Source organism: Spea bombifrons, chromosome 1 (assembly GCF_027358695.1).
Source record: "Spea bombifrons isolate aSpeBom1 chromosome 1, aSpeBom1.2.pri, whole genome shotgun sequence".
In the NCBI taxonomy this organism is placed as follows: domain Eukaryota; kingdom Metazoa; phylum Chordata; class Amphibia; order Anura; family Pelobatidae; genus Spea; species Spea bombifrons.
In genome coordinates this window covers 60494058-60520192 of record NC_071087.1, presented here as the reverse complement: position 1 = coordinate 60520192, position 26135 = coordinate 60494058, and the positions used below count along the sequence as shown (strand labels likewise).

The window sequence follows — 26135 nt, the reverse complement described above, 5'->3', positions numbered from 1 at the left end:
GATCTTTCTACATTATTCCCTCCTTTACCAGTACTTCCACAACAGGGCAGGGCCTTCATACACCTAAACATACACCTAAACTTAAAAGTTACCTGATAGTCGTTACAGATTTTTTTAATTGCCAATATTTATTGTAGTTTTAACAATTTTCAACCTAAAAATTGCTATCTGATCAATGATTATTGACTCTTTAGGTCACTGATTGTCAGCCCCCCAGACTGGTCCATGATTCTTTATAAAAGGCCGGTAAATATGATATAACGCGCCTGTTGAATATGTTGATCAATTTGCAAATTGAAGTCTAAAAGTTAAAGTGTATTAATTTTAAAACACATGTGTCATCATATTTTCTATGTTTTTTGTATAGAACTCTTTTTTCCACCCAAACACTCCCTTGCCATTTTATTTCCATCCTCAGCATTGTCCTTTTCCATCTGTCATTTTGCCTCTTTGTGTCCTTTGTCCTCTTGTTCTTTGTTTTTTCTTGTCCATTACTACCCTTTTTTCATTCCCTACTACCTGCATAATGTATTGTAATTCCTTCTATTTCTATCCACTCACTATTGTTCCCTGCGAAGCATCTGTTTCTTTAGCAGTAGCTCATTTTGTTCCGTAGTGTGTGGCCCTGCAAACATATTTATCCTTTACACTCTTCTCTCGCTGCTTTGTGTGACTGTTCCTGCTTTTCTGTGAATCACCTTGGATCCGACTGCCCCCTCCTCCAGAGATTTTCATTATTCCTGAAGGTTATTAAGACCTATACAACACATATGATATCCACAAAAACACTTGATCTGATGATTCAAATATAGATTAATAGTTACCTTTCTACCCTTATCATGTGTGGAGTCCTTTGTAGGCCATCATGAGCTAATTTTCTGCCAGCACGAAAAGTTTTGTCTTCTTTGTATCAGAGCTCCACCTTGTCATGGAGCCCTTGGCGGATGCCCATTTGTTAATTTTCGATGTTAGGTTATATTATTCAAATCTTAGGAAATGTAATGTTAATAATGTGTAAATTCCATATTCTATTTTATTAATCTTAAACAAAGATTAGGTATCAGTGAAGATACATTTAAGAAAAGATTTAACACAAATGTGATGGAGTTAATGATAGGGTACATAGACAGACAAAACGCTCCACTCCGGAAGTGAAAAAACTATTGTACCTTATATATACATTTTTTGAAAATATATCAGTATAAAATATTGTCTCTTTCATTGAAATTGATCCTGACACCCATGCAAAATGTCATCTAAGCTTCCATATTCTTCTGATTTAAGTAACAAAACACATTGCTATATATATATATATATATATATATATATATATATATATATATATATACACATAACAGAAACCCTGTCAAATCAACAAAGCCCAGGAACATCCATCTGGCCAGCAAACATATAGTTAAACAACGAGGAGCACAATGGGACCTTAAAGTAAATACTGTTTAATCCTTGTATCCAATGTATAGAGATCCAGGTTGAGTCTATACAGACTTTCTTGTCCCTGTTGTATCAAGGAGATTCCCTGGAGACATCAGGTCATCTGAAGGAAATAACAGAACAAAATATTTATGTCATAATTTTTTAGTAGTGGGGAATCGGGGATTTTTAAAGAAAAATTAATTTTTATATTCAAGGATTTTCTCATAGGGAAGTACTATTTGGATTTTTATGAATAGGTACTTTGTGTTCCTCGTATCACCAGGACCCATGCCTACTATTGTTAAATGATAGATACCATCTTGGTGTTAGCTTCTTTATTGGTACATACATAGTTTCCTCTGAATTTGAATGAGACAAGAGAAACTCAAGAGGCAGAGAGAGATGGAAAGCCATAGCTAGTTTTATTTTTTCTGTATCTTTCTCCAGCGTCCCAGAGAAGCTGGAATCAGCAACAACAGCCCATGGTTGTGGAACACTGCTCTATAAATTATAGATGGTAGGTAAGGATAATTAGTTACACATATCCTATGACTGACTGTAGAGTCTTTGGGTTGCTCTGAAAGTCTCCAGGTAGGGCCATATTTGTGTTAAAAATAATATAATATATATTTTAAATTACTAAGTTCCAGCTAGCCTTTTTCCGTACAAAGTGCACGGGCGCCACAGCAGTAAGTTGCGGGCCCTTGTTAGGCGCTGTCAGGCCGCATAGATTTCTGGACAACCCCAGTGATGCCTGGCTGGCCCACAGAACAGTAAAATCTGCAAGAGAGGTAAGGGGGTGTGGGAGAGTGAATGTGTTTAGGGGCAGAAATGGAACAAGCAGGCTGTTTAGAAGGAAGACGTGGCACAGGCAAGTTGCTAAAGGGGCAGAGTTGGCACAGACAGGCTGCTTTGGGGCAGAGGTGGCACATGCATGCAGCTTCAGAAGCATAGGTGGAACAGGCAGGCTGCTTCAGAGGCATAGGTGGAACAGGCAGGCTGCTTCAGGGGTAGTGTTGGCACAGGCAGGCTGTTTTAGGGGCAGCGGCGGAAAGGGGATCCTGTTTTAGGGGCCTACCACGTCTGACTCAGTATAGTGATTAAGTGGTTATGCTGCACTACCATCAATGTCTGGCTCAGTGTATAATGATGGGAGTTATGCTGTACCATATCTGTTTAGTAAATGTTATTTATTTAATTTAAAGTTAATAATTTAGTTTTTTAAGATTTCTATTTTTTTGTGTGGGGGGGGACCACATAAAGGATCCGCCCCGGGTGCCAAATACTCTAGGTACCCTTTAGATGTGCTGCTCAGTAATGAGAAATGTATATGTCTCCTGGAAGAAAAAAAATGTTCATTAGATTAGCCTCTTGTGCAATACTTGTAAACAACCTGATTAAACCCCTATGGATTTCCCTAGATATATTCTTCAATGAAGGAGTTAAGGTGTATAATTGATTTGCTCACAGATCTCCCTTGTGAGTGCATCTTTCCTTTTACAGCCCCAGGTAAATTGGTTTGTTTAGATCTGCTTCACTGTTCGCCTCTGACGTTAATTCAGCACTGTCTTACTTGATAACCTGAGCTGTAAGATACGGTTACATGTTCTCTAAACCGTGCTTGGGATCTCTTTTCAAGGTGTGTACTTCAAAAGAGCAGTCCAACATCAAATATTAATCTATTGCTGCCTCTGACATTTTATTTTTGTTACACTTGTTCCTGGCAGCAGAATGTCGCATATCTGAAACAGAACCAAAAAAAAGGCATACATCAACCATAAACTGTATTCATGGAGAACGGTGAGGACTCTGAGCTGAAAGACTGCAGGGCACCAAAAGAGACACATAAGACCAAGGAAGCGAGACAAAATGTATCCAGTGCACCAGCCCATGGCCAACCTGTGCCCACTCCAAGGGTTAGACCAAGATTGGTTTTCCATACTCAACTAGCCCATGGCAGCTCAACTGGATGTATTGAAGGCTTTACCAATGTTAAGGAACTTTATGCTAAGATAGCAGAGGTGTTCAATATCTCTCCAACAGAGGTAAGGCAATACATATTTAGAACTATGTTTAAACACATTGTTATGTAGTGTTTTCAATCATATTGAAGGACTTAATAGTATGTCCTTATAAACCATCCCTTGAGGACAAAGGACATACTAGTACACCCTCTGTTTCCTCAGTAGGATGCTGCTGATGCAGATATCACGGACTGTGACAATAGCCTGATCTCCCTCTCTCAATATGAGAGCACCTCTTAAAGAGTTTTAATGTCCAATTATTTAGTCATTAGTTTCTAGTAACATATGTAGTAATTTAGGTTGAAAAAAAGAAACAATTCCATCAAGTGGATCAAGAGCAAAGTGGATCAACTTTGCTCTTGATCCACAAGAATGACAAAAACCCAGATTGAAGACAATGTCCCTCAAAGAGGGGAAAACATCTGATTTCTCACTGAATCAATAAGATATAACTAACCCTGTACTAATACTCCTGTTTATCCATATTTGTTTTTGCAACCCCCCCCCAAAATAATAAAATTTATTATAATAATAATAAAAATAATCTGGCCCATATTTAAAGGCATATTTTGAATCTTATAACACTACATCTGTGGGTGGTGAATTCCACATTCCTTTCTTCAAAAGGGATGACCTTTTTGCAGAGTCCTTTCAGTCATCGAAGAGCAGCTGATATTGTCCTTGTCTGCACTTCTATAATGCTATTATATCCCCTCCAAGGTACCTTTTTAAATGTAATCAAATTGAACTTCTCTAGCCTTCCTTCACAAGAAAGGTGTCCCATTCCTCTTATTAACTTTGTAGCTTACCTCTGCATTTTTCAAGCTCCATAATGTACATTTTAAGAATAAGACTTTTGCTCAGACTTTTAACCTTTTCCCCCAAAGAGGCAATACCTCTTTTTATACATGTCTGACATTGAAAAGTTTGCTTAGTTTATTGTCTACAGCTATTGCATTCCATTTAATGATGTAATGATTTCTCTCACACAATCTCATTAAACCCCTTCAGTCCCTTATGGACGTACCGGTACGTCCATAAAACGCATCTCAAGAAACCATTATGAACATACCGATACGTCCTGACCTTCTTGCAGCGGCATGGACCCATACCTGCCACTGCACGGGAGATCAGGCTGTCGTTTGACAGCCTGGGCTCCCCTCTGTCAGCAGAAGCCAGCATCATGTCTATGGGGACTTGCATGGACATCACAGTGTGATTGGTGCAGGGGGATCACAGGGAGGAGAGAAACCATGTTTCTCACTCCTCTCACATGCTGAAACACAAATCAACGAAAACAACTGTTGGTGATTTTTTTAACAATAAAAAAAATCACTAAAATAATACAATAAATAATAAACAATAAAGTGAGCTAAGTGATGTCATTGTGACAGTACTGGCATTACTAACATGTTCTAGATGTCCCTAAGAGGACCTCTAACCATACTGCACTGATAACAGGGCAGTTTTTTTTAAAAAAAATAACAACAAAAAATAAAAAAAATTAAATAAAAAAATTAAATAAATTATAAAAAAGAAAAAACCCTTACATTACATTGCCCTAACACAACATCTAAAAGGTATAAGCCCCCCTGCCCCTGTTCACAACCCCCAAACCTGTTAAGCCATAACTATAAAAAATACTACCCTGTAAGGGATGGATATGGCCCTCTAGAAAGAAAGAAATCCAAGGATGTGGGATATTTCTGTAATCAGGAGATGCAGCTAAACAATTTTGGCCGGGTTTCTCTGCCGTAACACATACCCTGTGAAAAAAGCCCAGGAAATAATTTCTGCAGCCACCTTTGACTGATGATTGGTGGCCAAATAGCTGCATGAAGAGTGTCCAAATACCCCTGATATGATAGTCTGGGTTGTCTGCTTTACAGAAATATATACTTTTGTGGGTATTTTTGGTTTATTTGTTTAAAATTAGAATTCCATCATACCTAATGTAAAAATTCTACGGCTTTGTAAAGAATAATGTACACCTTATAGTATGGTCCCTATAAATGCTGGCAAAGTATGGAAATTCTATATAAATTAGGAATTTCTGAAATCAGGACACCTGAATTGATAAACTTGGAGGGGATTTTTCATCACTTTATGTAATTTTGTGAGGATTCAGAGGGGATACTAAAATAGAGGTTTTATTTCCAAGGAGAGAGTAACTAAAGCTGCTAAGTGGGTCGTTTTTAGTTTTTTTGATATTGCTCAAACCTTTACAAATTGAAGGCAGATATGGACACACATCAGCCCTCACTCAAGGAATTCCTGAGCTTAGTAGAAATAACCATGCTTGAAAAAAGTTTTTGGTAGTGTCTGTGTCTGAGAAATAAATTTTGTTAGCTAGTTGGGACAGATGGATTCTCCAACAAGTATTATAAAATATTCTCAAGTTCACTTATTCGTTCATTGTATAAGTTAACTATTTCAGAACTCATTGTAATATTTTGTAACAATTCCCAAACCAGGATTCCAGGATAGGAGTGGAGGGAAGACTCAATGGGACTATTCATGGATGACATGTTGTCAATTGTGAAGAATTTTTGCTTCTCAGTTGCTCTTTTGTTGCGTTTATTTAGGGAATATGGTGTGGTAACATATCATAGGTTGAATTTTGGTAAGACTCAGATCCTCAGTACAAACTTACCGTGTGGTGAAGTCAAAAAGTTATGCTCTCAGCTTTAACTTGCAAAAAAAGACGTATTTATTCAGAAAATAGGCTTATGAAGGATCCTGAGACTTTTCATGTACATTTATAATGTGGCGTGGGCAGGTTTGAGAGAAGACAGAGTGAATTGGACTAAATATGAGCAGAATAGCAGCTGTCAAAATGGCAATTCTCTCAAAACTTCTCCTTGTTTTGTGTACAGATCCACTGAAGTTACCAGCCTAGTTCCTTATAACAGTTGAATCTAGCCTTCACCATCTATTGAGAAGTATTCCCCTCTTACTCTATATTTTGGGTAATTGTGTTTGCACTAATATCAATGTGGTGATATTGCACTTTATTAATGTGGTGATTTATATTCCAGAAATCCTGAAATGGTTCTGTTGCATTTCTTCTCTGAGACCTTGTTCAATACACAAAGGCGCCTAGTCCGGTAATCAATTTCTTCATAGCAGTTAAATTGGCAATAGCTCAAAGGTGAAAGCCCATTCCTTACCCTATACTTGCAGGAGTGTTTTTTTAGTATCAGTATCTACTGAGAAATTCTCACATTCTCATGGGTTTTGAAGCTTATTGTGGTTGATGAATATAGAAGTTGTGGTGTAAACTATTCCTTGAAATTATTAATGTTGTACTTAAAATAGGATTTGGATCATGTTGGTTCGGTCTACATTTAGAGGACAGACTAATTAGGTCTATTGTAAAGCCACTCTGTTGTTCTTGTCCCCTTATTTCATTTTATATCAGATTGAGTTTTTCATTTGGAGGATTATAAGTTATTTTTTTTAAAATGTAAGTCAATGGGAATATGATTATGCCTGTACACATGTCCTTCCATGGGCCTCCTTTGACTGAATCCAGCTAAGTACAATTCATAAAAAATATTGTGTGATTGAACTGGAAAGAGTAAAACAAAAAACTACACAATATAGAGAATGGGAGGTTTCATCTATTAAAATCACATCATTTGAGGCCATTTCAGGAAAAATCTTTACCCATATCAACAGAGAAGATGACAAGAGGCAACATATAATTAGAGGAACCATGGTTTAATCTAGAAAAGTATGTTCTTCAACAGTAAGAGCCACATTACTGTGGAATACGTTACCTTTACAGAAGGTGACTGTAAGCACTGTGGAGGCTATAAAGAATGAACAAGATTGTCTTTTGTTCATCGGGGTTATGAAGATTTTTCCCCTTCTAAGCGATATTGCCATGAGAGTTTGTGTTTGCCAGGATCAATGGAACTGATATATTGTGGATAGGCTTGAACATGATTTATTTCTTTAACGCTTTTTTTGAGTACATTTTAAAAAAACTGTAAGAAGGCACTACTTTAGTACCTGCTATTAAAACCAAACCATGGCCTACATCCTTGATAAATAACACAGAATATATGCTCTTATTTACTTATTAATTGTTTTACGTCCAAATATAATGTAGTGCTAATCTTTGTGTTTTAGTGTTCTGGTGTGTATTAGTGCATAACTGATATATATATAAATGTACATGAATGTGTTGACTCTTTTGATTCACCTTTCTTAGATCTTGTTCTGTACCCTGAATACGCACAAGGTGGACATGCAGAAGCTGCTGGGAGGTCAGATAGGCCTGGATGATTTTATATTTGCTCACGTCAGAGGTGAAACCAAAGAGGTGGAGATCATCAAAACAGAGGATGCCCTGGGTCTGACCATCACTGATAATGGGGCTGGATATGCTTTCATCAAGGTACTGTTCTATAAAATATTAATACATATTCATGAATGTCGAAGCAGCAAGCCTAACTATAAGAAAGAATTTTCTGTGGAAAAATTATCCATTTTAATCATAAGAATGTTCCTTATGATAGTTCCACAGGGCTGTGGGCCCAGGCTTACTTCAGGGCCCAAGGTAGATGACTTTGTGGTCTATGCTGTCTCTGATGATAGGGAGACCTAAGATCCCCAAGCATTAGTGGTGCACAGACCTCAAAAGACTTCCATCTCTATCAGTGCATTCACCATGACTTTCAAAAGATTATAGATAATGCCCTATTGTGACAAAAAGCAAACCATCATCAGTCTATTTCAGTGTTGTACTCAAGTTTTATGCATTTGCCATAGTTTGCCTTATTATAGTTTAATGTTTAGAAATTAGCGTAAACAGGGCAATGCAGTAACATACAGTAGTGAGCTCTGAGGCCAATTAATAATAGGGATATTTTCAGTGTGTTTTTATATATTATTAATTTTGGCTTATCATTAAAATGATTTTCCTCTCCTCTCCTGATCCACAAGTCATCTCTTCATAAAACCTTAAATCTAAAAAGAAACAAAAGAAGATGTTAATTTCATGTGTTTATGAAAAATGCAGTAAAGATAGTTCTTATAGGATCCTACAACAGCAAATTTAAGATTCACCCTATCTTTTGGTGGATTAGTCATGGTTTAAGATGAGCAAACTACTTATGTTTTGTTTATTTTAATTGCTTTAGAGGATTAAAGAAGGAAGCATTACTGACAGGCTAAAATCTGTGAATGTTGGTGACAACATTGAAGCCATAAATGATCAGACCATTGTGGGGTGCCGACACTATGAAGTAGCCAAGATGTTGAGAGAGCTACCAAAATCAGAAACCTTCACCTTGCGTCTTGTCCAACCAAAGAGAGCGTTTGGTGAGTTCATTGTAAAGGTTGTGGGATGAGGTTGCCGTGGAAAGGGGTATAACTAGAAACAAGAGGGCGCTGGTGCGAATATTGCCCTGGGGCCCACCAACCTTACCAAGCAACATGTCTCACATTGTCACCTTTGTCCTAAACAGCTTGTGATTGCCACCTTTGCTCCAAATAGCTTAGGAGTGCCTTTGACCCAAGCAGCTTATCAGTGTCATCCTAACCCCTAAACAGCCTGTCTGTGCCATCTTTGCCCCAGCTCATCAGTGCCCCCAAACAGCTTATCTGTGCCATCTTGCCCCAAACAGCTGGTCGATGCCATTATTGCCCCCAAAGAACTTGTCTGTGCCTTCTTTGCCCCTTCAACATACACAACCCTTTCTGAACAATTCTGAACTGGTACGAGGAGACAGGAATGAGTGTTGGCAGGGTGGCCTGGGCCCATTGCATTTGTGACCCTTGTAGTTGGTTATACCACTGGCAATCTTTGTGGTAATTGATTATTATACCCAAAATGATAACCTTCTGTATAACCTTTTTTTGTTTAACTAGTAATGTCTAGTTCTAGAGATGATTTAAAAAGGCACAGATTCCTAGCAGAATTTGGGTAAAAGCCTCTAAAGATGATGCATGCATATTTTTCTAGGATTCTTCTTTGTGTAAAGCCCTGCATCTCCAAATCAGTTTCTTATTTCTCTGGGCAGAGGAGTGGAATTTGGGCATGCACACTCACTGCCTACTCTTCACCCTCTAAAGATGACTGGGGCTAGCCCTACCCCTTAAGACAACTATTCATAACATTGCTGACTGACAAGGAGGACAGGTTCTCATGCAGAGGAAATTTGCTTTGCATTTCATTCTTGGACTGCCCTTATGGTAGTATGAGACTGATGAAGATTTTTACTCTGTAATGGCACAAGAGAGTTAAAATTTGAGATTCTCCCGAGCAGGGACGCATCACAGGACAGGCTATTAAGCAGCCGCCCATCCTCTGCAAATTAATCTCAAATCTTCTTAAAGTCCAATTAGTCACGGAGACCTATACAACACTAATGATATTCACAAAAAAAAACGAATTTTACTCATTCACAATATATGCCACATTTTTTGCATTAGACAAATTGCACGTGTGCTCCACAAGGTGGAGCCCAAAGAACGTGGCACATTACTTGTGTAGGATAAAGTGTTACATGATCTGATTATTATAGTATACATTAAGAGTTACCATTCTATCCTTACTATGTCTGGAGTCCTTTGTAGGCCTTTCTGGGCTAAAATTCTACAAGCAAAAAAGTGGGCTGCTGCCAGATTTAAGTTTTGTCTGTCTTGTGTCAGAGCCCTGGACGGATGCCCCTTTTTTAAACCACCCTTGGATTATTTAACCGTAAAGAGAAACAGTCATCTATGCTTGTTATTAATCTTTGAAAAAAATAGGTATTAGTTAAGACACATTTAATAAAATATTTGAACATAAATGTTGTGATCCTGATCCTGATCTATATACCACTTAACCTATAAACTATAAAACAATGTATAACAAGCAATATTAACTGAGATACTTTCAATAAAGTATATCATATGGACCTGATGTCTTAAAATTATTTACTGGAGTGAAATAACTGTTTAATGTTATATACATTTTTGGTGGAAATAAGTCAAGGTGTCTCTTTCATTGGAATTGCCCCTGACAAAATTGTTTAGAAGAAGGACATTTTTTAATATAGCAAAGCTCATGGAAGTCATTTATATTTACGATGCCATTTATTTAAAGGTACACCTCAAAGCCTGTTATGTTTGAAGCAAAGTGTACCGTACGTGATGTATACGATCAAATTTAGATTTAGTACACAACGAAAAGTGCCTATAAATGTATTCATGCTTAAGCATGAATTTTACATTGAAAATGTTCATCGTAGATCCTTTTAATCTCCTTAGACCAAAACAGGATGAGGTTAAACCTACCCTACAACAGGAAGCATCAAATGTTGCTGAACCAATGGAAGGAAATGATTATTGACACCAAGTTTTTAAATGGATGGAAATAATTTATACATTTTCAGGGGATTTAGAAATGTTGGAAACAAAACCAAGCTACTTCTGCAGTTCTTTCTGCAAATCATGATTGCCTTTCATGTTGCCCATGATGAATTACAAATAAGTAAACTTATGTTGCACCCATCTAGTAATCAATGTCAATAAATATATATATATATATATATATATATATATATATATATATAATTAGCATAAACAGCTTAATTTAACAATATCAGTCCAGACCTATCCACTTATGAATAGTATTAGTACCTTTTAGGTACCCTTACAACCTATAGTGAATACCCAGAATGGGTATATTTGTGACATCAAACAACAAATTACTTTATTTCAACAAATTAGTGGTTTTCATTGGCAAACAATGTATTTATGGCTTTCATACTGCATACATGCATACTGCATAATAAGCGCTTGGTGTTTACATAAATTCAGCAATTACACATTGGATACAAAATTGAGTTTCCTTTTTTGGCACTGGAATTCCTTCTCACACATAGTTTTATTATTTTTGAGGTTGATTATTACTTGCAAATCCGGAGGACGGCAATGGGGCATGTTTTGCACCCTATTATGTCTGTTTGTATGTTTGGTTTATCTGCAGGAACATTATATCTTTCATGATCAAAATCAATTTAAGGAATGTATTGTTTATTTTGATCACTATATTGATTGCCTAGAACTTATTTGGAAGAGGTTTATTAATTTATGTTGTATGATAATGTAAACTCAAATGAGTTAATTCACTATGTTGGATAAACCACTCGCCAATTGAAAACCAGAATCAGGGAAAACCTAAACAGTGTTGAAAAAAAGAGATATTTAGTTGCCTATTGGTGGACTTTGGCTTGTAAAAAAATATTTTTCTTTCATTGGGTTCTCGTTGGGTTCTCCCAGTAGTGTGCTAATGCACCTGAGTCAGCGTGAGGTATTATGGAAATTTATTTTCGTTACTTGTATCCCAAATGTCAGTTCTCAATATGATGTGTCTTGCTATATTGGTTAAAATAAGTAACATATTTGTTTAATTTGGATAGTGGTATTGAGGTCACATTTTGTATTAACTTCTTGATAACGAACTTGCCGCAAACTTTTTTGTTTTGACACTAAGTTTCAACCTGTAAGCAATTTCATTTTGATTTGCTTGCTTGGTGTGCTTGCAAATGTAAATATAAGTTGTCCAATACATCTCTATACGGTATGTTTATATAGGTTGTAGATCTAACATTAATTAACCATATGGGGCAACCACACTTTTTAATGAGTGTGTATTTATATTCTTTTTAATTGACCTGAGACTTTCTATGAATGTTTCTATAGAATTATAACACACACCATGTGTTTAGCTTTGTTTTATGTTGGTTTTTACATTTTTCCTACCACTCCTCTTTCCATTATAAGTGACCTTGCTTTGTCTGTGTTTGTGATTCAACAGATATGATCGGACAGAGATGCAGACCTACCAAATGTCCAAGTGAAGGGAAAATATCAAGTGGAAGAGAAACTCTACGCCTGCGAAACACAGGCATGGCCACTGTGGAAGAAATGGTAGTCCTTATATGCACCCTTAGTATGAAGGCTTGGGCTAGGGTGGTATCCACATTAGTATTTAGTATTTCTAAAATGATGCGCCAGCATGAATATTTCACCAAACTAATATAATAATTATCCAAACTTAAAGGAGAGCTGTCAGAGGACTTAAAGAAATTTTAACATTTTGGGTTATTTTACCAAAACACCCATCAAACACCCTTCTATTTTAGTAACACAATACTTATTTCCATTTTGCTAAACAATTTTTTTTTCAAAATATCTAAAAAAAATCAAACGAGCACTAAACTTTCTGATGTAATAACTCAATATGGTTACTTTTCTTTAAAAGAAAATAAAAAATAACTAAAAATAAAAATGCCTGGAATACCATGTAGATGGAAATGCTCTACTAAAAACAAAATCAAAAGAATGTGGCTTGTGGAAATCAATAACCGCACACAATGCTATAACAAAAGTTATTTACGACCAACAAAATATGACACATTTACACATATAATGTGGTTGAAAAATATTCCTAAAATAATTCCAATTTTCCAGAGAAGCTAGAGTTAAAACAAACAATTTAAGCAGAAATGTATTACCTAATTTAAATGGAAGATATGACATCTAAGCAATTGGATCATCTGGCAGTAAATATTTTATCAGATATAAATGTATTTTTGTAGGTATATTTTGTTACTATTGTTTTTTGCCCATATTAGTTGTGTTCCTAGCTTTATGTTAAGTACATTTGTTCTATTATAGTAATTTTTATTTCTGTCTGTAATACATTTTGGAAGCTATTTTTATATGTGTGTGTGTGTGCGTAAATCTCTTACACATATGGATGCCGTTATCCAGAGACTGGTTGCGAAATAGCAATTGACTCAGCCCTTGGACAGTTCTGTTAATATACTCCAGCTGGATCAGCTATAGTTGCAACTAGCTGGTCAGAAGGGGAGCAGCATCAGCCTGTTCTTGCTAGAACACCTCCTCCCTTACATGTTTGATCTCTTATTTATGTGCAGACGTTCTGTGCTTGAGTTCGATTTGCAGTCTTGGGGTTTGCGTATATCAGTTTTCAGAATGTATGTAATAACATTGCTTGAAAATCCCTGTAATCTCAAAACCCTGGTAATCTAGATGAAATATGACTATATCATTCTTTCTTCTATACCCTTGTCAGTTTCACAAATTTTAAATGTAAATCTGTCTTAAACAATTAACATAAAATGCATTTGTTTATTTATGTTTTTATGAAACATTTTTTTTCTTGTAGTATATATATATATATATATATATATATATATATATATATATATATATATACGGTATATATATACCGTATATATATATATATATATATATATATATATACATATATATATATGGAAAATCTAAATTAAGTTAGTCCACATTTTTCCCCACAGTCACTAAAACCTAGATATAAAAGATTTCTACCTTATACATATGTTCTCCTACTTACTAGTTCAGTGATAGTAAGGTTGAAAAAAACATACAGGTATTTTAGTCTTTAAAAGATATTTCTAGTTGAATTGATTAAGAAGAATATAAACTGGATGTTCTTTAAAGCATGGACATCATCGTGTAATATTTCACTATATGTCATGCTTCCTTCATTGTGCTACAAGTGTGGCAGAATATTCTGGTTTTATTTTAAAGAAACATATTTTAGTTGACCAGCATCCATACAAGAGGATTTTTAAGTAAAATACAATCTGAAGTCCCTTCCAAATTTGACAATAAATCTGACTTTATTAATATAAAGCACACTTAATCACATAAAAGAGTGAAAATAACCTTTTGTCCTTCTAGCTACTGTGGATTTTAATGTCAGTGGTACCCCATACACAGTGATAGTCTCTGACAGCGTGCACCAGGAAATGTACTAAATCTAGGATTATGTAGGGACTGGAGGGGTTTCTATAGCAAGCATAGTGCCACTGTCTGTTATCTATGTTAGAATCCATCAGGGTATCATAGAACTTAGAAATGGCTCGGACGTGTAATTTGTAACCTCTGTTTTCTAGCCAACTGAAGTTGAAGAAGAAGCATCACGTAAAGTAGATGATTTGCTGGAAAGCTACATGGGGATCAGAGATATGGAACTAGGTAAGACGTTTTTTTACACTAACATTATACAACAATTAAGCCACTTTACATTATAAGTTTAAGATCTAATTACGTTTGCGCATTTTATTCCTTTCATTGTTATTAGAGCAGGTACTTCTTGAAAAATAAAGGAGCTGTTCTGTGTGTACAAAATCTGTACACCAAAGATGTAGATTACAGTTTTAATTTCATTATTTCCTCCAAAGGTTTTTACATGTAAGAACACTGCATACATGTTTATTATGTTACAGGTAAGAGAGGTTTTTAACACGTGAATGTCCTCTCCTTCCTTGCAAAAGTATGAATGTGACGAAAACTTTGCATGATTAATAATGATTGATATACTACTAGGAATCCTCTTTCTAACGGTGCATTCATTTCTAAAATGTGTTTTATTCAACAGAGTTGGTAGAACAATAGACTTAGAATCAAATTAGGGGTAGGCGCCAACATTGCTCACGGTGGACATTTATTGGGGTCTGTGGTTGACAATTTAATGTTGTTCTATGGATCTTCACAAATCTTGCCATGGACACCGGTGTCATTGTACCGGTGTGCTTATCCCTGAATCAAATAGTCCTACATTATTTAGTGTACTGTGTGCTGGTTTCTTCATTCATGCACTCTTACTGATGCTTACCAACATTGCTCTAAAACCTCACTAGTACTGTAGTACTAGTACAAAAATAAATAAACATGCATTAACATGTTCACTGAGGTTAAGACATTGTGCTTTATATTAAATTACACACTGTAGTTTAATGCAAAATACAACAAATATCAGCCCTTAAGTATTTGGTTGTCATTCAAACATTAGTGCCTTAATTCTGTTTATTTATGCAGTCTCCTATTGCATTCATCATTCCAGCACAAATGGCCAGCCGCTAGGTGATTAAACACGTGTTACAGTGATTGTGCAATAACAGTGTAAAGATCAACCGGAAACACGGACAGTGGTTTCTGTGTTTCTGTTACTATATTTCTGTAACTAATAACACACATTAGCTTTCTTTCCAGTAAAAGCGCAAATTTAATCTTAAGTGACACAGCAAAACAGGGTATGTTACAACACTACTGAGAAGTGAGAATCGTCAGGGATCCATAAAAGTATGCAATGTTTTACATAAGTTGATATTTAAAAAAATATCTGCTGAAATATTGTTTTATTGTTATACTTGTGTAGTGAATGACTGCATACTGATACCTCATGATAGGTGAGCTTTTTCTTTAAAAAAAAACAACCACAGATTTCTCTGAGAGATTTTCTGTTGGTATAAAAACAGTAGGATGAACCACTCCTTGTTTTCCTGCCTTATTAAAAAATGATGTCACTGATAGCAGGGACAATGTGAATCCCACTTTCACAACATGACAATTGCATGCTTATTCCCTTCGAAGAACCCCCTCACCCCATTCAAACATCTGAAATAAAGACACAACGCATGACGGGTTGGAATGAAATGTCCGCCGCTTTTATTACCAAACGTAAAACACAAAGTAATAAAACATCAACCAGGGTCCCCCTCCTTAAACTAGGACATCATAAAACCACATGGGCCAAAGTAAATGCTGGAAACACCACCAGCCAATCCTAGGCATGCCAAACTAACTCCCAGCCACCTAGTCACAACCACACCAGCTCGAAGGCCTCGTCGTCATCCACCATAACAGGACCGGTGTACTACACAACTTAACACCCTGCAGGCATTACTCAGAACCCCCGCTAAACGCAGTGACAAAGCCTTCCCTACCAAAATACACGGGTCGAACGGGCAAATCACTGGCTGGGTAAGTCCTAAAAAGGGACCCAAATCTAACTGCTGCAACTTTAAATACTTTAAATCCTAGCCTACCCATAATCCCCTGAACCCCCATCTAAGCCAACCCAGCTTTTTATACCGCCCGTACAACCCCCACACCCTGACTAATTAACCCCTGCATGCAGCCCGTGCACCTCCCCTGCGCTCCATCTTCAGTGCTTACTATCAGTAGAAAGGGAGGTTGCTTAACTAAGTTAAGTTAAAAGGAGAACATTTTCAAACTGGTGTGAAATAAAAAACGTTCCTATCAACCATAAAAATCACCACCATATAAACCAGCATCATAAAAATCCCTAATATATTTCCTCTTTACACAATATGGTATATAATTATTAGTGCTTCTCCCAGGCAAAATTGTCTTTTTTTACCTTTATCTGGATAAGTGGAATTTTGGAATAGTTGAACTTGATGCGTTTCTTACTTTTTTTTAACAATACTATGTTAACAATGTATATGGTTACAATAATTATATGTATGTACTGTTTTTGTTTTAAATGTGACACATAGGGATAACATATTTCAGTTCAAGTGCTCTATTTTCCTTACCTCTTGTCAGGTATTCCTCCGTATCAACTTCGTTTTTACACAAGCCTCTATCAAGTGACCCTTCCATACTGTCTCAGAAATGATCTGCCTTTTTCACAGAGTCCATAGATTTCTGTCAATTGTTCCCCAACCCCATCCCATATCAATATTCTTTTTGTGCCTTCTCCCCTTCACCGATTCAATCTCTATTGCACCTCTATGGATAAAAATGTCTGTTCCCACCAAGCGCATTTCCTGCTGATTTTTTTGCTGCTCTTCTTTCTTGATGTCATGGCAACGTGGCACACTTCCGGCCTGCTCTCACACACAATGCCTGTTTAGCCTGAATATAAGACTTGCACAATATCTAATCCACCATTTAGGTGTAAATGTGCCTTTAATGCTAGACAACATACAGTATGTAGCATGAGACAAAGTATGTATACTTTATTGCATATTCCTTGCATTCACGTGTTGTTCCTGGCTTTCTGTAGCATTTTATAAGCAATTGCTGTGTAAATATATGAAAAATGAAAGTAAAATGAAAGATCCATGTATCTATATTATATTATTTTATGTAAAGTCAGCAACTGGAATATAACAAAAGTCTTTTTATGTTTTTGTGCAGCCTCAACCCTTGTCGAAACAGCCAAGCAGACGCAAAACCCAGAGGAGTTTAGCAAAGGGCTGGACAATGTTTTGGGGGAATTTGCCTTCCCAGCTGAGTTTGTATTGGAGGTTTGGGAAGCCATTCATGAAACAGAAAAATGAGCTCAAAATCCTAAATGTACACTGTGGACTGATTGTAGGAAATCATCTTTCACCAAATATCATCAATGAACAGACCTTTTTACGGGAGCTAGAGTACTTTATAAGGCATTTTCTCATGACCACAAGATAAGAATGGAATTCAGTACAACTATTCTATGTGTAAAATATTTGAATCTTGTTACTCTTCCAACACTATTTAGGAAACAGCTTCAATCAAGTACCCATTACCCCCTGCTAGTTTGCCTGTTTTTTCCTACGTTAAAGACTCAAACCTTAATCAGCCATTGGTCTCTTCTTACATTCAGGATAACCATGTGCCTATCCCATGCTTGTTTCAATTCCCTTACTTTGTTAATGTTTACTACTTCTGCTATGAGGCCGTCCCACTTATCTACTGCATGCTTAGTAAAGTAAGACTTCTTTACATTACATCTAAGCCTCTGACCCTCTAGTTTTTGATTATTACATTTTACTTTTACATTTCTCATCCTTTGAAATAAAAATCCCTCCTTTTCTTTGGTAAATCCCTTTAATTATTTAAATGTTTCACCCCCTCCCTTCTCCAAGCTATACATATAGTATACATACAATGCAACCAATTCACCATTTTAGTAGTCCTCTATAAACTCTCTCTCCAGAATATCCTTCTGGAGATGGGGTCTCCAGAACTGCCCACAATACTCTAGGTAACGTCTGACCAGAGAGGCATGACCAGCTCATTCTTCTCCTACTAATGGCTGCAGCTATACAACCCAACACCCTGTTTGTTTTTTTTCTGACAATTTGTTGCATTGCTTATTTACATTTAAATGATTAAAAATAATTGTTCTCTCTTCTGTTAATGCTGACAGTAAAGTACCCCAATGCTATATTTTGCCGTTTAGATGTGTATATTCTTCAAAATAGTAGTTGTGTTTACCAACAATTAATGTGTTAAGTGCTAGGTGTTTTCTTCATATGCAAATATATATCAAATGTGTGCTGTAATGGAAACCCATGTGTGAAACCAATCAGAATGTAAAACTGCATAACTAGAATAAAGCATTTTTAGATTCTAACACTGAATGCCCTTCTGTAGGAAAGGAAAACACGTCTGTCAATAATGTAACTTGCGTTCTTAACATTGGTATAGAGGACAATCTAGAAAATGAATGCCTGCTTTTGCAACTTGTCTCAATATAGGAGCCACAGTGGGAAAATAGATAATAAAAAGTTGCATGTGTAGCATATATAATTACACATATATATTATATTACAGTATATGCGAGGGTAGTGATACACATAAAAGGTATTGCTCTTGACTTAATAAAGTAAGGTTGATACTCTTGAAAGCTCATCCTTAAAATGGAATGTTAGTCCAATAAATGGTATTATTTTATATTGCAATACTCATTTAATCAGTATACGGTTTCTTTGGTTACTTAAGTTGGAAAATGGAGACTCTTATATCATGCAGGAAGCAAAAAATCCACATTTAAATCATTTGTTAGTATCCCTTAAAAAGAAGGAAAAGTACTCGACTCCAAAATAGCAATCTGATTTCTCACTGGATCAATATATAATTATAAATAATTATGTTTTTGTTTATCATTGTATTTTTGCTATCTTTTTTGCTAAGACGTGTCTAGTTTTAGCAATTCATATTTAAAACATCCATTTAAAAAAACCTCTGTGAATTCCCCATGTTTAGTGTTCTTCCTTTAAAGAATCCTTTTCACTGCTTTAGGCAAAAAATCCTTTCTTCACGTGCGAATTAATGATGTCTTTTCAGAGTCCCAAGACACATCTCTTCTAACGAAAACCAATGTAACTTTTCTAGTTCTAAATGTCCTTTTTAAGAAAACTGTCAATTCCATTGCATATTCAAGGTGGGGTATTACTGTTGACTTTATATTGATACTGAGGCAAGATTATATATTTTTTTCCATGAGTCAATATTCCTTTTTACGCATGACGGTATCTTACTGGCTCTTGCAGCATCTGACTGAACACTGTTGCTAAGTTTACTGTCTGAAATTATTCCCAGGCCCTTCTTGTTTAATGATTTAACTAAAATACCGCCATTTATGGTATTATGCTCACACGTAGTTTTCCCCAAAATGCTTAGCTTTGCATATGCCACTTGGCTGCGCGGTCCTTCAATTTCATCAAATTTCCTTGCATGGAAATAACATTCACTTAATCCTGTATTGCCTTGCATAATTTTGTGTCACCTGAAGACCAAAAGATGTGGCTCTTGATGCCCCTGCAAGATCATTATTAAACTTATCAAATAGAAGTGGGCATAGGATAGAACTGGGAGGTACCTCATGTACTACTTTTGTCCAATATGAGAATGTTTCATTAACAACTCTCTAAACCCTTTCGGCCAGTATTATCCTCTTTATGACCAGAGATGTACCAGCTACGTCATGCCAAAGTGTCCTCACAGGACTAGTGACGTACCTGCTACGTCACAGTTAAAAATGGACAGTCCAGCAACTGCAAGACAGAGCCCCCAAGCCTTTGATCACTCCTACAGGAACAATCATACAGGCTGAACTCCTCAACTGCCGTTTTTACCAGCAATTGTGTCCCAGCTGCCACAGACAGCTTAGGTCCCTATATGAGTGTGGGTACCAGTCCCGACACTACGCTGCTACCCCTGCGATAGTTCAGCGTTAACCCCTTCATTGAGCGCTGCGTTTCAGAGGTTAATTGGTGTCTTTCTTGGGGATACTGCTGTTGATATTTGTCCAGAGGTCCGGGCAGAAAAGCAACAGTCACACAGGCAACTTCAAGGACAGGAAACTGACTTTGTTTCTTTGTTCCCCACATGCAGAGCTGGTGCAAGGATTTTTACTACCTTAGGCAAATCCTAATTTTGTATCCTACCCCCTTTATTCCACCCACTTTTACCCCACTGACGGTTACCTTAGCACCATCTCTATCTCTACAGATGTTTGTTGTAGCAACAGATGTATATACAGAAGTATATCACATAATAACGCAGTGGAATATCACATCATAATGAAGAGGAAAATTAGATTTTAAAGCAGAGATATCACGTTATAAAGCAGAGATATTACATTATAATGCAGAGAGATATGTGATCATATTATATGACACAGGAATATCACATCAGAACATAGAGAAACAACCTATTATAACTGAGAAATATCACATTATAATGCAGTGAAAGCACATCATAACACAGAGATACAAAATCATAACGCAGAGGAATATAACATTATAATGCAGAGGAATGAGGCAGAGAGATATCACATCATAATGCAGAAAACGATATATTCAGAAGATGCTTTCTCCCAATGGTGTCAACATTATTTCAATTATTATTGGCAAAACACAACTTTAGTGAGCAGAATTCTCAGTAGTATCTATTTTAATAAATAAACCACACAATGTGTATTCCTCAATGTCCCTATACTTTGATGCAAACATAAATGAGAGTGTCTGAGTCCCCTGAGACAATAGGGCACACTAAGGGCTTTAAGATTTGTCAGTGTAATTTGTCTGAACTAAAAATCAACTTGATTACATTTTGGGAAAAAAAGATACAGAAATCGATAAAATGTGGTGTGTAAGTGAATCAAAAGAAATACATGGTTGATAGCCATTGCTTTTAATATTTAATCAATACTTACCATTGTTGATTTTTAATTTGGACACATTACATGAATCAACTAGTTTAAAGTCATCTAGTGTGCTTATTTTGCTGCACAAAGGTCATTGCACAACTCAAGTACAGCTGTGGCCATGCAAGCCACACTTCAGGCTCTGCTGCTAAAATCACAAGTGAGCCAAGCCGTACCTGCTGGCCTGATAGCAAAGATCCATACAACACAGCGGGGGGTTTACTCAGATCTCATTCCTCCCTCTTCATCAAGCTCATTACGATCACATATCAGCTTACCAAGCTTCATATTTTATTACTCTTTTATTCTGTAAAAGAATATATATGTACATTTAACACATTATTGATCTTGTTAGTATTTTACACTTTCTGCAAAGTAATACATCTGCACAACGGCCCAGTTTCCATCTTTTAGATTAAGCCCTCACTCAATTTTTATCTGCAATGTCTTCTAACATGGTGCGCATACCCCCTACTAGATCTGAGCTCTAGACTGGCGCCTACCTTTTCTATCAGTAACGCTGGCCCTGCACACACAAGTATGGGGACCAGCCCATGCTGCCCGATCACTCCATGAGAGCATCATTAACCCCTTCAATTAACCCTGCATGATCTCTCCCATGGGCAGACCTCTGGCAGAGGTAATTCACCAGCATTAAAGGAGTTAACAAATAAAAATAACAGCACTGACATGGAAGTCAAATGTACTTCCAGGTTAATTGCTGTCATTTAAGACTCTTCTGCAGTTTAAAAAAAAATCAAGAGTGGACTGATAATGATCAGATCGCTCCTGACCAATAGAAGGCCCCTGCCCTAGAGATGGAGAGGAGGGGACATCCATTGTAAAGAAAAAACACACACAAATTAATAATAAAAAAATGTTATTTTTTAATACATATTTTATTTATACTTGATCACCTATTGATGACACTTTATATCTCATTGATCAATGTCAGTGGCCTAAATTTGTCACTTACAAATGATCTAAAAGCGATACAAATATTTAATTTTTACATTTTTTTACTCTGATAAAATGGTATGTGACCACTCATTGAGTCTCATGGATCAATAGCATCATCATCCTTATCCTAACACTATACAGTAACTGTACCTAACACTATCACTATCCACTAACAGGACCCCGGAACTACCCCTTACACCATCTGCTAACTCCTACTAAACTGTTAGATTAGTTATTTGCATGCTTGTTGGTTTGGAGAGACACCAAAACCGACATTTAAAGAAATGCCCCCAAACCCAGGAAAGAATAGACACCAGAACCTCAGCAAAATTCATGCCATGTGTGCAAGAGAAAGGAAATACTGATATTCATCGTAATACCTGCAAGAAATGTGAAAAGGTAGAAGTAAAAACTTTAATCTCCAGTTATGAAAAGGGGTGCACTTTTAGGGAATATATAAAAAAAACATGGACCCAATAAAGTAATCTGTCACAAATCCAAGTTTGAAAACTGAAATGCTCATTTGACCCCAGAATGTGTGAGAAACATGGCTTACCCATTAATGTGAGGTATTGCTGTACTCAATGGGTGAATACAAATCAATAACGTTTTTTCTCACACATCCATTTAGAAAAAAACATAGCGTAATTCTTTCCCCCATATTTAGATTTTTTTCATGTTAAATGGTATATATATATATATAATGGTTTATATATTTAATTATCACTTCAAAAGAAAGCCATAATTGTCCTAAAGAAAATATATATATATATACCGTAATTTGTTTTTCAACTCTTAACATTTTATTATTTTATTATACATTTTCGGCAACTGGAGACTGAGAGGCCATAGTGGTGTCCTTATGTTAAGTGTGGTTTTCTCTTTTCTAACCACTAGAATTCAGACAAGACATTAACACATTTCCTGAGTCATGTTTCTTATGATAAGAAAATAGAGTTTTCTCCCTTTTAATTTGATCCAGACATTGTTTGAACACAGTTCCTTTTTTTGTAATCACTATTATGATTATATTAAAAAACAACATCTTTAACCCATTAGTTTAACAGTGTTGGCCCTGAATGATCTTTGGTGTTTATTCACTAAAGCATGATAGTCTGTTCCTACATGTTCTGACCTGCCTCTGCCTAACATGTGCCTTTAACCAAATAAGTTGACTTACAAGAAATTTCACTGATTTGATTATATTGGATAGAGGCTCACTGTGGTTGGCACTTCATAATGCATAGTGAAGCTGCAAGTCCCTTCAAAGTTTCCCGCCAAATACCTTGTAAGTAATTGAGTGAAAAAGTAATTGAGAAACAAGTGCACCAAGACTTGCTTCCCATGACAATGATTTACACTTCTCTCCAAATGTTTCGTAGCATCTACTTTGACTAGTTTATGAAGCAATGCAGTGCACAGATTCTCTGTTATCATTTAAAGGAACTGCTTCTTCTGTTGTAGCGACAAACACATTTTATCCAAACTTAAATACAGAGCCAAAAATAGGACTCCATCAGAAATTAGATAGGGTACCAAATTGGACCTTTATCCTTAATGCACAATGAAATAAGACAAAATAGGGTTACAGCGATTATACTGGTACAACATAAACCCAGATTTGTGAAAATGTCAGCAACCATGTAAATTACGCCACAGAGCAAAATGAATACAATAATTAACATAAATGATAATTTGTTACACTGCAAAAAAAAAATATATAAAGTATTAGTATCATACATTATAAATATATATTTTTTAATTTCATGAACAACAGAAAATATAAACTGTGTGTGCTACAAGAATTATGCGAATATTAACTTCCTAAGCATGATGTAGTCTGTTTAGATTTTGTGTTCTGTTTGGGGCCTCACAGGAAGCGGTTCATCATTAATTTACAAAAACCTTTTATAACTTGTGTTTTCAGTCGTTAAAGTTGCTTTGTGATTTGATTTAATGTAAAGGACCACAACCTTTTTTTTCAGGCTGACAATCATTCAACAAAATATTAAACAAAAAATAAATAAAACAGGAGGTTAAAAAAATAAATAAAACTGGAGGTGAAAATTACTGTTCCTATTTGCATGCATAAATAGTAGGTTCATAGATTAATGTCTTAATCTATAAGAACAATTAAATGTACTAGTTCTAGGGGAAGCAATGTTTTGAAATGACGTGAAATTTCATGGGAAATTTTAACCCTGTTTCTCCCTCTCCTCCCTGCGATCCCCCTGTAATCTATAGAGGATGGGGGGGGACTAATGTGCCCTGAACCTCTCGCAGTGGGGGTCCCAACATTTTCTTAGAATCAGAAAAAACACTGTATTTACCCCTTTAAAAAAAATTCTAATTAGAGAAACATGATTAGTACACACATATTACATGCTTATTAAATGCAAACAGTACCAAGTTTGTCCAGTTTCCTTCATTTATTAAATAATTTTTAACAAGGATAAATTCATACAATTCTACATAGCAGATTCTGGGACTAGCAATGTCTGCTTGTCTGTGGAACGAAAGAGAGATGCAGGTTACTCCCTTTGTGTCATGAAAAAAAAAATGAATGCAGGCATTTTTCTAGCAGACTTTAAGTTGCAAGCACTTTTGGATGATGAAGAAACTTTTACGTCCCAGTCTTCTCATGATGACATTTTACAGTTTTCAAAACTCCCTTTAGTGAGCACAGTGGTCAAAAGAGAAAATACGGACCCAAGAATGTCTGCTACATTTGTTCTATGACAAAAGGAGCTCTTACACCCTTATGTGATGACATGCGAGAAACGTACTGTTTTGAGACAAAATGTTCCATATGTTCAGTCCACTATTTATATATATCTTTTTTTTTTCTCCTGAGAAAATGAAGAAAAATCTAATGACTATTTAAAGTATTTAAATCTGTCAAATAGAATACTACAAGATCATACCTCATTAAAATATTATGTTCATTATCCTACAGGCTCTGTTACCAATCTACAGAAGGCACAACAATAAGCAAAAAGTCTGCTTCTTTATTAAATAGATCATGCAAACATTCACAATGCATTGTGGGAAAAGTATGTGAGCCCCTAGGCCAATGACTTCTGCAAAAGCAAATTGGAGTCAGGAGAACATAGCGTTATTAAAAAGATAAGATTGGAGGTGTTGGTCAGAAATGCCATGAGCTATAAAAAAAACTCACAAAGTTTGAATTTTTTATTCACAGGAAGATTGCCTGATGTGAACCATGTCTCAAACAGAAGAGATCTCAAGAATTATGGACTCGCCGAAAGCTGAAAAGGGTTACAAAAGATGCCCACAATAAGACAAATTGTTTATACATGGAGAAAGTGTTGTCCCTAGGAGTGTTCATGGGAGGAACCACTACCCTTCAGAAAAAAATATTGAAAAAAACTGCACAACTGAGGGTCACAAAAAAGCATCTGGATATTTCTCAGTACTAGTGGCAGTTGTGAATTTACCTTGGGTGCTGCCCTAGGCATCCCATCTCTTAACCATTCCATTCTGCAGTGGGGCACCGGGAGACTTGACTGTTCAATATTTTGTAGCAGGGGAGGTAGTGTCTCCCCCTAATCTTGCTGCCCTAGGCCTATGGACAGATGAAGACACAATTGACTTTGAAAGGAACACACAAGAATATGTGTGGAGAAAAAAAAAAGACACAGCACCATTAAAAAGTAAACACAACTGTAAAGTATGGTGGAAGGACATCATGGTTTGGGGCTGCTTTGCTGTCTCATGGCCTGGAAAGCTTGTTATAATTGATAGAAAAATGAATTCCCAAGTTTATCAAGACATTTTAGAGAAGTCCGATTGCCTCTTGGAGTCAAGAAGGAATTTTTTCCGCCTGATGGCAGAATTCGAATTAGCTTAATTAGGCGTTTTTTTCCCCTTCTTTTGGATCAAGAATAGGAAGGTTAGGT

The 26135-nt window shown here is 36.2% G+C and overlaps 1 protein-coding gene across 1 annotated transcript; it reads left to right on the top strand.

Annotated features, from left to right (window-relative positions):
* Positions 1-2984: 2984 nt before the first annotated feature.
* GIPC3 (GIPC PDZ domain containing family member 3) lies at positions 2985-17696 on the top strand. The gene is made up of 6 exons (XM_053455948.1): positions 2985-3479; positions 7678-7863; positions 8609-8789; positions 12274-12386; positions 14423-14504; positions 17478-17696. Exons 1-6 carry the CDS (start codon positions 3225-3227, stop codon positions 17618-17620), a joined length of 960 nt encoding a protein of 319 aa, XP_053311923.1. The 5' UTR covers positions 2985-3224; the 3' UTR covers positions 17621-17696.
* Positions 17697-26135: the final 8439 nt, after the last annotated feature.